The sequence below is a fragment of the Syngnathus typhle genome, linkage group LG13, assembly GCF_033458585.1.
Source record: "Syngnathus typhle isolate RoL2023-S1 ecotype Sweden linkage group LG13, RoL_Styp_1.0, whole genome shotgun sequence".
Classification (NCBI taxonomy): domain Eukaryota; kingdom Metazoa; phylum Chordata; class Actinopteri; order Syngnathiformes; family Syngnathidae; genus Syngnathus; species Syngnathus typhle.
The window spans coordinates 10648858-10662829 of NC_083750.1; the positions used below are offsets into that span (position 1 = coordinate 10648858).

At 44.2% G+C, this 13972-nt stretch overlaps 1 protein-coding gene across 1 annotated transcript in view; it reads left to right on the forward strand.

Moving 5' to 3' along the window:
• Positions 1–13972, forward strand: part of cdh2 (cadherin 2, type 1, N-cadherin (neuronal)) — a 42920-nt gene that overhangs the window by 17142 nt on the left and 11806 nt on the right. The window contains exons 3-5 of the mRNA XM_061295004.1: positions 8689–8900; positions 12121–12288; positions 13312–13467. Coding sequence (XP_061150988.1) covers positions 8689–8900; positions 12121–12288; positions 13312–13467 — 536 coding nt within the window. The remainder of the gene's footprint in view (positions 1–8688; positions 8901–12120; positions 12289–13311; positions 13468–13972) is intronic.

The window sequence follows — 13972 nt, forward strand, 5'->3', positions numbered from 1 at the left end:
TGGTGGCATGCTGCCTCATATAAGGCTTTGCAGAATCACACTCCAGATTGGCAGCGAGCTGGCCGTGGACGATGAGTTAGAGCCCACCCGCCTTCAGCGCTGATCATTAGCGCTTCCAACACACTGCGATATTAAAGTTGCTTTTACGGCTCCTCATCAACAAGCATGCAGCGGTCTGCAGATTATTGAATTCATATAATACGAGTTATAAAAGCCGTACATCTTTAGCATTGAGTCGTGGCATCTGGATGGTGTGCTCCAGAGGATCGCGTAGACTAATAAGCAGATATGTCATGCCCTGACCTCTGAAGATAGGACAACAAGTAAAACTTTGCGATTGTTGGAAATAGTTTGGGTACATTTGTGTATAAACCTCAAGATAACTGAGTATCAATCTTATGGTCATGCGAAGATAACAGTCTGCGATTAGAAGTAGATTTCGAAATAAAATTAGTTACAGACCTTATATTGTGTTCTGCGGCTCGGAGGAAAAGGCTCGATTCTGGTAAAAGAAAGTTTGAAGAGCAAATTGTACCACCTGGAACAATTTAATCCCCCCTTAAGTATTTCCAACAAGGAAGAAGTGTCTGTTTAATGTGCCTGCCAACTATAAATGTGTCCAACTCTGACCGGGTCTTTGTAACGAGAAACAATTTCCATATTCATCAAAGCTACGTCTGTTTTCGCTTCATCAAGTTCATTTGAGCATTTCCTGTTTTTTTTTTTTTGTTTTTCTTTAAACAGACAAACAAAGAAACATCTTGCCATCTGCCGTCAAACGTCTTAGGCTGGGATTAATTCAGAATTGTCAGGAATGAGTTTGTCAGGGGACGAAAGTAAGACCAACAGAGAGTCATATGCAAAGTTGGTGCCGGATTACGCGGAAACAGTTTGATGTCTAATCACTCCTTGTGCATGCGGCGCGTAAAATGGAGATAGAATGGCTTTCCAAGAAGCTCCGACGGAAGGAAGCACAATGTCCTTCTGGTGAATCTTGCCGAGCGTGAACTCGCACAAATGTGTGAGTTTCCACTGAAGCAGAATGATTGGACGGGACTGACCCGGCACAGAACCCCCATTTCTCCTCCGCCTCTCATCTCTCGCCCGACTCCCAGCGCCTTGATTAGGGTGACGCACGGCGAGGTGTCAGGCTTTTATTGCATTTTTATGGCACTGCGGCTGTCCCGCCTCAAAGTGCAGCATAATCAGACGCTTATCGCACCTAAAGCAACAATGCGGCCATTTTGCCAGCTCGGAAGTCATCGTCTTGACGCGGTTACCACGTTAACGTAATGACGATACGATGCTAGCCGATTTGAGCGGCAACTTCCTTTGACGCTATAAGCATTCAAAGCTGCGCTTTTTCAACTTAGCCGGAATAGGACCATTTTCATTCCCAGACGTGATGTTGTAATGCAAATGTTTTCCTTTCCGACATAGTTTAGCATCTTTATTGTCTCGCCGCGATTTGTAGAAATTAGGCTGAATAGCATCGCCAATCCTTGCGATTGACAGCGCCTGTGCCACCTTATAGTTTGTGAGCGCTCTGAACAAGGTGACACAACATTCCATCATTGGTCACATTAAAAAGCCCCAAAGGTCTGGAAGCGTTTCTACAGGCGGAGACAGATTTGTACATGGTCATGCTTGTGGTTGCTTGTTATGTTATAGCTTTAGACAAACTGAGGACAGATGTGTTTGGAGTCATTTCCACCCCTTCCCCTATTCCTTCCTTCCCCCCCTTCTTGATTCCCCTTTCTCTTCCGCCCTCCTTCCACTTCCCCTAATCTGGGACTCATTGTGTGTGTAATAAAGCACAGCTGCACACATCCCGCCCGCCCGCTCTGCGCCCACTCAGTCGAGCTGATTACATGGGCGGAAGAGTCCAGTCACACGGCCATGCGCCCTTAACGCAGATAATGCACGTTTCCATCGGCGACGCTCTGCGTATCGGAATCGTGCCAGTACTAATCGCTGACACGTGACGTCACATTGAGTACTTACACAAGCGACCCGGTTCGTGCTTTCAGATCTTGAGTTGATGTAAATATTTGCACGTTCTTTATGCGGAATCTTTCGATGACAAAACGGCTTTTTTCTAATACAATTTCAAATCACGAAGCCAGACTCTCTGTGAACAGAACAGTCAATGTTTGAAATAATTTACTCCCAAGTTAAACTTCTCTGGCGCTTCCACTGAACTTTGTCATTTCCACGGGGCGTAATCGCATGTGCATTATGTGAGACGAGAGGGAGCGAGCGGCTGCAGAGTTTCAATTTGGCTGCCGGGATGATGCTCAATTGCTTCGACGCAGAAATAAAAAACCCGGTCGTGCATGTGAAAGTGAGCAGTACTAATAGAAAAATGTGAGAAATTGAAAGGCAGAACTTCTTTATTAAGTATAAAATATAGTGTCGCCAATCAACTGGACTTGTCTCTACTAACAGGTACGCGAGAGATACTGAAATGTTTTGAAGAAGGATGATTATAAATGACAGGGTTAAGATTTTGATTGGTCATGGCGCACTGTAGTTTGACTACCGTGGCAACAGCGAGGGCCATCCAGGCCATTTCGACTCCAAGCATTCACAAAATCTTTTTAATGGATTTCTTTGTCTCCACTGGGCAAACAACTTTTCATCCATTTAAAATCATTATGCCTTCATCCTTGAGATGCACCAGCAACAATTTTCTTTATTTTGTGGAAGACAGATGGTCGGGGAGGAGGGTCATGTAGGTTGAAGTAGATTAGTAGGGAGACCTCAGCTGATGGATGCGTCCACAAAATGCATTTTGGACGCTACAAGACATTGCACCAAGTCAAGCGGCGGCGCCGCCGCGTAAGCTGTCAGAGGAGAAAAGCTTGAAAGCTTTTAAGGGCCAACGTTGGGCTTGTCTTTGTACGGTGTTTTTACGCTTTTCTCTCTTTGTCAAGCGCAGGCTAATTGTGTTTCAAGCGAAATTTGACACGTATTGATTCAAACGTGCAACGACACACACACACATACACGGTGTGTATTGGCAGCTGCCCTAATCCCTTCGCTTTGAAGAGGCTTTTCCCCCCTCGCTGGCTCACATTGTTTTTCAGACTTTTTTTTTTTTGCCCCCTTTTCTCCACAGCCTTTCACTTGAAGCAGTGCCTGTGAAGCCTCGGGTTGGTTCGTTTTGTTATCATGAAGGGCTTTTTGGGAAGTGTGGCGCATGACTTAAAAAAAAAAAAAAAAAGGGGCGGGGGAGGCTGCTGCAACCCACCTGGTGACTCTTCGTTGGCTTTGTTTAGCTTGATGAGAAGCATTTAGCCATCTCAGTAGCTTTAGAGATTCTAAAATTTCAAGATGAGGCATTTTGGGGTGTGCAAATGGTTACAAAACTTCCCGAATGAGGGTCTTAGATGCCATCGCGCAATCGAACGGTGCTTTCCAGCGGCCGTCTGCCTCATCTTCTTTTGTCTGCCGCTTTGTTTGTCGGCCAAGAGGATGCGCCTGCCTTCTGTTGGCTGGCGCTGTGCTTTATCCAAAATGGAAAAGAAAGAAAAGCCAAAATTCCACTGGCTTTGTTCTCCGGAATCCAACATCAACTCGTGCCACACGTGACAAAAAATGGCTTTCACAGCTTCAACATTAGCTCTTTGCTAAATTGTCCTTCAAAACTGCCTGCTCCATATGTGCGTGAGCCATTCATTGAAAGTAACTTGTCAAAACCCACTTCTTGTAAATTTATAATTAGCTCACATTTGTAAAATAATATTGCGCCGTTATGATGATACAAAAGATGCATTAACTCATTGACTGTACGCATAAGCAATGAGCACAAGATGGTTATCGCACGACATCGCTCAGAGACACGAGGATTAGCACGATCCCGCTCCCGACTATTTGAGAAGCACATCACGTCGCACATCACGTCCGAAGGCTTCTCGTCATGCACGATGACGATCGTAATCACGATAATAGTCGTCGGTCTGCCGCTCGCACTACTAAGTGAACGGCGAGCCGAGCGGGCGCTTTGACAGTTTGTCAGAATTTAATCACATTCTAACGTACGCCGCGTCAATTTCATCCAAACGGATAACATGCGGTTTTCTCAGCGGTCGGTTTCTGTTGATAATGGCTTTGTCTTCCCGCACATTCATTTGCACAACCTTTGCTCTGTGCAAATCAAAGATGTAATGAATGCTGCGCTTAGCCGGCTCACCCGAAAGCTTCCCAAGTTAAATGGCATTTATCAGCCAACGTTCATATTGAACATCAACTCTGCATCTGACTGAATCCGCAAACCAATTGTTCTCTTCTTCCTGGCCAATGCACAAAACTCAACTATTTTGTGGTTTTAAATGGATCCCGATTGCCAAATGGTATTTCAGAAACTTCCATCTGTTTGCCAGAACGCGGCGCGGCGCACAGCTGACAAATATCCATTCTGTCGGGAATTTAATGGAAACAATATGCCTCCACTCCTTCGTGCAGACAAACTGGGCCGAATCCTTTGACCGCAGTGATTTACATGCTAAACCAAATAAGTGCTCAAGCAAGAATTCCGCAGCACACAACCTTTATTTGATTTGTCAAGTTGTCTCAGTCCTTATTTAAGACTGGGAGGATTTTGCATTGAGAGCAGCGCACGAAAGATGATATTTATTGGGTCTACGGAGAACATGGTTACAAGTTTCCCACGTGCTGAAAAGCAGAACTGAGGCCACTGACATCACAGCGCAAGTCACCTAATCTGTTTTTCCATAAAAAACTCAGCAGGCCTGATGGCCCCCGTGGGGAAACCTTTGGCACACTTCTGCTTTTCCTCTCTCAGCAAATGGAAGACAGGAACTTTTAAACAAAAATCTCATAAGATCATCAAAAAGAGTTACTTTGTCGATGGAAGTAGCAGTACCGCCATTTCATCACGGTACTTTACTAGATTGCTGAAATAGTGGCCTATTTACCGACTGGATGGGAAAGACCAACCTCACAGGGATTACTGTTCTTCCTTCTGGTCAGTGACACCATCCACACAAGTGCTTAAACAATAAGTGTTTAGTGACAGGACGCAAGATCATCTGAAATCCAAAATTCCATTGTTACAACTGTGATGCAGCCATTTTGTGCGATCTGCCTGAGAAGGACTTTTTATTTTTTCAAATCACATTTGCATCGTGATTCGCATGTTTAGAACCATCTATTTCTGGCTAGCGTTGCCTGTCAACCATTCGAGTAACCGTTGAATGCCTCACTAAATTATCTGGCCACTCACTTCACTGATTCACACCTCTAAGCCCGGATATCTACCGAAAGATTAACTTTATCAGTTCCCGGCTTCAGTGACACTCTAATCCACACAGTGCTTGGCAATGATTGTGCTGTATGGTAAAGTCAGTTTATTTGCTTAACATACCTCTGTAAATAACCACCCTCAGAACTTGTCCTCTGCGGCAGACAATCCGAGTTTCAAAGTGTTTTTTAAAAAGATTGTCTTCTCTTTTGGAAAATAAACTGGATTTGCCTGGGGAATAAGGGGCTATCACTAAATGTCACCCTAAGAAGCTCACAGTGGATGCTTTCGTTAAGATATCTTTTGCTTAGCTGGGGGTACTTAGTACTTGATGTGGGATTAGACTACCAATGGATGATATTTTCCACCTGGTCAAAGCAGGTTGCACCCGTTGCAAATCTTCAACTATATTCACAGTGCCGCTCTCAAACGAGGCAACTCTGTAGGGGACTTTTCCTTGTTCTGTGGCGAGTAAAGCTATCGGGTAGCCTTGCTAATACCGACCAAGTAACAATGTAAAAAGGACATCCTTAAGGGTCACTTTCCTTGGGGAAAAATAAATAAAGCATCCAAATCTGTGTTAGCCACTCAGTCCGCCATGGTGCTTATCACTGTATTGCAATGTGGATGAGTGTGATAAGAGAAAGTCATATCGGAATGTTTTTTTTGGGGGGGGTGTCATCATAACGTATTCTTGCAGAGTCCTTAGGAGTCCACAGCTTTAATGTGGAAAAACAACTCCTCCAAAAATGTGTCTTCACTGCACAAACCAAGTGATGACCATTTGAACTATTAAAAACTGTTTCAAGGTTTACACTTGAATTGAGCGTAAACACTTCTGTAATGTTTTTATGTAAAACCGTCGCATATTTTCAGACCAACTCGAAATGCGTGGAAGGCTTTGCTCGTTTGAAGTGCATTACTCGAACGCCTTCAAGCACTTGAGTGTGGCAAAAAGGCAAATGTCCTTATTTACAGATCCAAGCTTTAGCTCCAAGCAGTTGACTGTCTGAAGTTTTCTGGAAAAATGAGAATGTAGCAGAATCTCACAGTTGAGTAAATGTTTGCAAATTGTTTTGATTATTTTCCCGTCAAGTCTAGGTCACCTAGGTCTAATCGCTCTTAAGTTTTTAAATCAGCAAACTAGACACAAACGTTTACATTTTCCCCCAAGATCTTGTAAGCGCTGCAGATTGCGCCAGTTTGAAGGATGACTTCAGTAAATAATTTGGAGATTTCACATTCAACGGGATCATCTGCTTTAATTCGCATCATCACAATTCCTTTGAATTTAGTTAGTGTTTAGTCGAAGTGCTGAGCTATCTGCTAGGCTGGGCTATGGGCTAGGCCTTTGGGGTTTAGTTCCTAGATCTATGTCGATCGTTATTAGTAGTATTCCATATTATGAAACGAAAGCCATCTCTCGCTATCGCTCCCGAACCATTAAAGTCCGAATTTTCTCGTGATGGCGCAAACAATAGAGGGGCACTATGGTACTTGGGGTTAGCCTGAGTTTTTGTGTGGTTTGTCACTAGTCAAGGGGGGGGCAAAGAAACGTTGAATAGGATCATTGAGTCGGAGGTAATTCCGGGGCCCGGACAGGCCATTCTGCTGACGGGCCCGTTTGTCCCACACACACCCTCCTTTTTTTAACCCCCGGACCCTCCCCCTGCTGCATCGGCATTTCTTTCCACGCTGAAGCCTTTATCGTTGTACCCATGACGACATGTCTGATGGGGCGTGGCAGCCGAGATCTCATTCGGCCTTGTAGTGTGGGGAGCCGACGTGTCCACGTATAGATTGCAATAGCTAGACCTACACATTGGATTTTTTCAACATAGAGAAATGAATATACACAAATTGACATTCTCATTTATTATCATCGGAGGGGGTTGTGCTGGCTGGGAATTTGTGGTGCAAGTGTAGAATGTGGAGCCTCCCTGAGATGTTAGGATCTCTACATTTCAGACAATGTTGACGACTTTGAGCTTAAACACATTCACTGCGTATATTTTATAAAAGCCAGGACGGAGAAACTAACGGTGTTGCGTGCAAAAATATTTTGCGGGATTGCAAGAGTTAAAGTCACAGGCATGTCTATGCAGTATGTAGCAGGTTATCTTCTGCTGCACACAGGCCAAGTAATAAAAGGAGCATGCATCTCTGTCATCACAATTCTATTACAAACTGGGCGTGGAAGATTCTGGCTATTAATTAGGCCTGGAGGTTAAACTTATGATCCCAAGTCGATCTACTACATCTTCCGCCCAAGCCCGGAGGAACTTCAAGTGCAAATAATTCCCTGAAGAGAGGGTCTCGGGCCCATGAGGTAGCAACAGAAAGCAAGATGAGATGCCCCCTTGCAGGGTTTTGTTAAATAATGCCCCTTTCTGCTTGAATAATTCAAAGCAGCAACAGCAGAGCTTCTGCACAAAGTATACACCTCGGGAATATGTTCCCTTCTTTGCCTTTGTACCATTTTGTGCACTGTATAGCTCGCTGCGAGTGGCCAAGCGGGGAACCCAACCAAGACTATAGGATCATACGCAAAACAGCCCTGTGTTTCTGTCCATTCATTTCCACTATCCTATACTGCCACTCGCTTGTAACACGCCGCCACTGAAGCCCTCGCCTGGACCGGAGTCCCCAGGGGACACCTGTCTTTGGTGTCTCTCTACATCTGTGTGTTGTGATGCAATAAACATCACAAGCCCTGCCCGTGGAGGATTCAGCCATCCCAGGCATCACGGAATTCTGTGAGCAACAAAGCTAGCATGTGAAAGTTGATTTTACACGACGTACTATGTTGGACGGACGAATCTGCACATGAAATTGTAGTAATAACATTTTGTCTTTTGGACACCGCTTCCCCTTAATACAGTGCTTCTCAAATAGTGGGGCGCGCCCCCCTTGGGGGGCGCGGTGCTATTCCTGGGGGGGCGCGTGTGACCCTGGGGAACAGGCTTTTTTTTTGGCAGTACTAGAATAAAGTGTAATTGCGCGTTTACTACAGCAGGGGGCAGTGGCGCTCTCATTGTTACTTCTGTCACGTTTGCGACAGTGCAACATTTTACGACTTACAAGACAAGTTAGGATAGTCACGGTGGGGAGGGGGGGCGCGAATAGTTTTCTTCTTGCTAGGGGGGGGCGTAACAGAAAATAATTGAGAAGCACTGCCTTAATAGCTCAGAATGCTCAATTTCAGTTGCCTCCCCTTTCAAACTTGATATTCCCACGCACCTGTTTTGAGCGATACCTTTGGGGCACAACTTGACATGAATAATTTATGAGCATAAGGGAGGGAATCACAAAATCTTTGTGGACCCTCCGTTGCCCCTTAGTTTGTCTTGCTGTCTGTCTGACCTTTTTAGGGATTGTTTTTCACCACCGGGCTCATTCTTAATTTTATCTCTCTCTTGCAGTGATGTTTGCCGACTGTAGCCGAGGGGGTCTGATCCGCTTCGAATGCAGCAACCCAGAGGACTTCCGGATAGAATCCGACGGGGTGGTCTACGCCGGCAGGAATCTGGAGCTCTATGGACCTCAGGCGTCGGTGCTGCCGATCAAGGCTATTGATGACACTACTCAGGAGGAATGGATAACCCTAGCCAGATTGATGCCTTCCAAGCAGCAGGTGAGAAAGCAACAACGAATACAAAATGGATTACATCACTTGACTCCAGTTACAACAGACGGTGAAAATAGTTGCTCAATAAAATGTCTTAATTTTCCTTTTAGGTGAACATACAAAACACAAAAAATTACAAAAGAAAGACGGAATGATCAATTGTGCCCTTGCATCAATCAACCTCCACTGATTACCCTCAGTGCACATTCACAGATGACTAGTTCCCCAAATTGTAGCAGGTGTTCCATAAGACAAGATGGATGCCTGCTAATTAAAAGTTAATGTGTCAATTTAGTTGGAGCACAAACATATACTTAACACGGTCAGCTTCTAGCGAGAGCAGATGCGCAACGACTGCTCATAAAGAAAGATTTCAGTGAGCGAGTCTTGCGATGGAAAGCTTATTGCCTCTGAGAGACAGCAAGCATCTGCTTGAGCTCTCCTGGACAAGACAAGCAGTCGTCTGCGATTAATTACGTCGTCCAAGCGCTCATATGTCAACATTGTCTTTGGCCGAGGATAAGAGAAAGTTCACATTCAAGTGCACGTGTCATACCGCGCTTTCTTGTAGTCAGGAAATGAAAGAAACTTCTAAAGGCTTTCGAGGGTTGTCGATTTTATTAACTTGAGTGCCGGGGAATTACGCGATCCTGTTCTGGAAGACTCGACACAGACAGACATGTTTTCTTTCAGACTCTAGATAACAGTACAACTGCCAAAGTCAAAAATAGCCCATTTGTTTGGATTCCAAACGATATTGAGTCTAATACAATTCCACGGATTCTATTTGGAATAACGGCTTTCCTGTTACCATTATTAATTACAATCAATCATCTGAAATCAATCACTAAAGACACATGCAACATAAAACACTTGTACCTTTGAATCAGAAGTGATGGCTAGCATGGTAACAAGAAGCTAACATAGGAGCCTACCCGTCATCATGGGTTGCTTCTCTTCAAATGACACAAAACTAAATGCACCATAACAGTCAAAGGGATCTGAATCATAGTCCTTTGTTCACCCCCCAAAATCTGTTCAATATCAGCTGAGAATCGTATCAAGCAAAGTGTAACTGGAACAAAACAAACCCAAATTAACGTCATAACTGCAACGAACCGCAATTAGCATAACCATTGCCTCTACTTCCATCAATGCTTGCTGAAATGAGGAGCGCTGACAGTTGGGACATTTTCATTTTGTTTTTCCAAAGGCTTTTGTCCAACCGCCGACGTTTTATGGAATATACACAAGCATAAATGCAAGAATCTATCTCATTAACATAATCAGTATACTGACTAAAAGTGACGACATATTTGTCAACATGTTTGCCACCGGGGGCAATTTCGAGAGAGGGGCAGATAAAAAAACAATTGTGGTGTAGTTCTTGGGGCCAGCAGGCACGTCTCGTAGCCAGGAACTAAATTAAAGTTTTAGCCAGTAATGATTCGCACACAGCCTCTCCAAGCACATCATCAGCCACACACAAATGCGGCTTAGGTCTTAATGATGCTATTAGGCACCGCCGTTGCTAAGATAAATACTTTTCCCAAAAAAGTAAACTATCAGACTTTTTTTTTCTTTCAAACATAAATAAGGCATCCTCCACGTATGCATTTGTTGATGATTTCTTAATCACATCAAAGAATGGTTATTATTTTTTAATATCACCATGAGTGTTTCTGCCTTGAGGGTGAAGACATTTTTATCGCTGACAACTAAACAATAACCTCATTAGAATGAAACCGTGTCTCCAGACACAAAGTAACACTTAAGAAGTGAAAACAAGGGAGATTTCTTAAAGGGTGAATCACACTCCAATTTTGAGGCCCTGAAGATGTCAGAATGTGCGTGTGCGTGCACGTTAGTGTGTGTGTGCTGCGGCTCCACAGATAAGACACACATTGGGCTAAACAACCTCAACACGCCATTCATCATTCCCAACGCGGGTTGCAAATAATTGCTACTCTCACTCATGCCGATTTTAATAAAGTAACCAACATTTCTTAAGCGCACATGCTGCTTGTCTGCGCGTCTGCTTTCCTGCCTTTGGTACTTGTGCAGTGTGAGAAAGCATGATAATCAAATTTCAAACATGATTAGTGGAAGCTGTCTGACGGTGGTCAGTGTGTGCGTTTGTGTGCATTTGTGTGTGTAAGAGGCATGGGTCGTTATAGGGTGGCAAAGTGGTAATTCATTTCTGTGGTTACAGGGAACACTGGACATTCAAGCGGGCAGCGTGTAGCACAGCAGCAGGGGAAATGCTTAACAAATACTTTTTGTTTTTTTTAAACTACATAGCCTGTATTTGTGGGTAGAATAATTGTGAGTTTTCTAAGAGTTTTAATTGCTCGGTAGGCCGAATCAGGTTTTCTAACAGGCCATATATGGCCCGCAATCCGTAGGTTCCGCAAACTTGTCCTAGTATAAAGACTTGAAGGAATGAGCACCCCGCCCCGCCTTCTTTTTTTAATTGTTGTTGTTCTTTCCCGGCTTGCGTTCAAGGTTATCATAACTTTCCGTGGCACTACTTGAGTCCTTTCCTTCATGTCTCTGGAGCAGCATAGGCAATTTGAGCCATCTGTGTGTTTAGTGCCTGGCTTGCAGGTACCATCCTCCTTTGCTTCAAATCTCATTCATTACAGCTGAGGGAGGATGGCAGATCCATTATGGGAGCCGGTGGTGTCTGTGTGGGTGCATTTTATCAGGACATGAGATGAGGTTTGCCATTTAAAGCCGAGCGCTGCTGCCGGTGTACTCCTGCTGCTGCGCTAACTGCATACACTAGAGCATGTCAAGGAGAATTGTGCTGTAATGTTGATTGCTGAGACCAGGGGAAGGTGTCTAACTACATTTACAAGAAATTTAAAGATCAATTAATTCCCTCTCTGAATGCTCGCAACTGCTCTTTCAATGCCAGTGTTGTATAGGGCAAAACAATGCTAGCCATGTTAGCATACTGTCGATATAGCTCATACATACATAGCTTGCTTGCGTTTGTTGTTCTGCAGATGGTACAGCGCCTCTAGTGGATGCAAATCGTACCTGAAAAGATGTGACCAATGAAGTCCGATTTTTCGTTTGACTGTTTTATATGTATGGCAAAATGTATGACTACCATAAGTAAGTTGAAAATATTGACACACTGTCATGCGTTGCCGTAAATAACATGTCTACGTTTTATATGTACAGTCTTACGTATAGCAAATCATCTATTATTTTCCAGGTCATGGAACCCACTTCTGATCTGGCCATGTCCAAGAATTTGACGGAAATAACATTTCCGTCATGGAACTCGAACAGCCAGCTGAAACGCATGAAGAGAGACTGGGTCATTCCCTCAATCAATGTTGCTGAGAACTCACGAGGTCCATTCCCACAAGAGCTTGTTCGGGTAAGCTCCCCATCCCGTGCCCCCTCCCCACACACAATCATGCTCCACTCATATATTGAGCAAAAGTGTTTCTGTGCTTGCTACAACAACCTCATAGCCCCCCCAACCATGCTCGTAGTTTCCACCCAGAAGGTCACAGGCATGAGACGAAGAAAGTGTTTATTTACAGCTCTTTGCTGAAGGTTGCACCCTGTCACACCGCCCCTTGACTTTTTAGTTTTTAAGGGCCACACTGAACTCGATGGCAGCGAGCACGTATTTCCTTAGCTACTGTATTACGTCGCGCTTTTATCGCGACTCGAGGACTCGTTCAACTTCTTTTTATTGACAAGTGTCTTGTGGTTGAGCCTCGCTGAGGGCGGCTGTCAAAGGACAAGCGCTCCTCAGGCCAGTTAAGGAGATCCTTTTCAGTGTATTAAATGGAATCTCTTATCAGGTCCTCTACACATATTTTGTACAAATTATATTAATGCGAGACACATTAAATGGGACGTTTCTGAGCTTAGTGGGTAGTAATATTGTCAGCAGGAAATGAGATGCTCAGCGTGGACCAAGAAGGTGCTGAGGCTCTCAATTTACAACAACAGCAACGTGAAAAAATATCCTCGTCCAGGCAGAATTTCAATACCGCACATAAATCAATATTATCCTTGCGATTGTCAATAAGACGCTCAAGCTACAGGACGTTATTAGCATATGTATTAGAGTTGCTGGCTCGAGCTTCGGAAATGCGGGTTTGGCTTACCAATTGTCATGAAATTGAATACATTTCCTGTAGAACGATTTTGACCTTCACTTCAAACGCCAAACAATCAAGGACTGAGAATGCTAAAAATGAGATGATTCTGAAATCTTTTGTTTACATTCATTGATACGTATAAAATCTCTGCAGCAGTTTCCCAATACATAACACTCGTCGACTTTTTTTAATTCAATGATCAATGTCTTAGAAATGTTACACGTGCTTCGAAACCACGGTATTGGCGACATTACGATAGCCGTAATTAATCATCCCGCCCGCAGATCCGCTCGGACCACGACAAGAACCGATCCCTGCGATACAGCGTGACCGGCCCCGGCGCTGACCAACCTCCCACCGGCATCTTCCTCATCGACCCAATCTCCGGAGAGCTCTCGGTTAACAAGCCGCTGGATAGAGAGCATATTTCCAACTTCCATGTAAGTCAAGCCCTAACGATTTCCTTATGATCTGGCTATTTGTTCTCTCCCTGGCAGTGTTGCACTTTTCCTCGGGTCGCTATGTGCTCCAGGGTCATGCGTAGCCTAAACACTCGGCTCAGACTCAATAAAGACTTGTGGCGTGACGTGGCACTCAGAGAACTGGATTTATCCGTCTGAGAATTTAGAGGATTTTGCATGTGGGTGTGTGTGTGTGCATGTGTGTGTGTGTGTGTTAGATACATTAAGATAATCCTTGGCTTTAAAAGACTGCGCTCGACTGCAGTGGCTCTTTGACATTGCAATAAACTTTTAAAATAGCCTTTTTGTATGTGCATGAGAAGGAATCATGGCTAAATGAGAACCTTGAAGATCATTGGATAAGCGACTTAGCCAACACTCGAGTGTGTGATCTGTGAAAGGCACTTACTGACTTATTACTTTGAAAGCTAAACTGGGGAGCTAAAAATATTCAATGGGCCTGGAAAGTGCGTTTTCATCATGT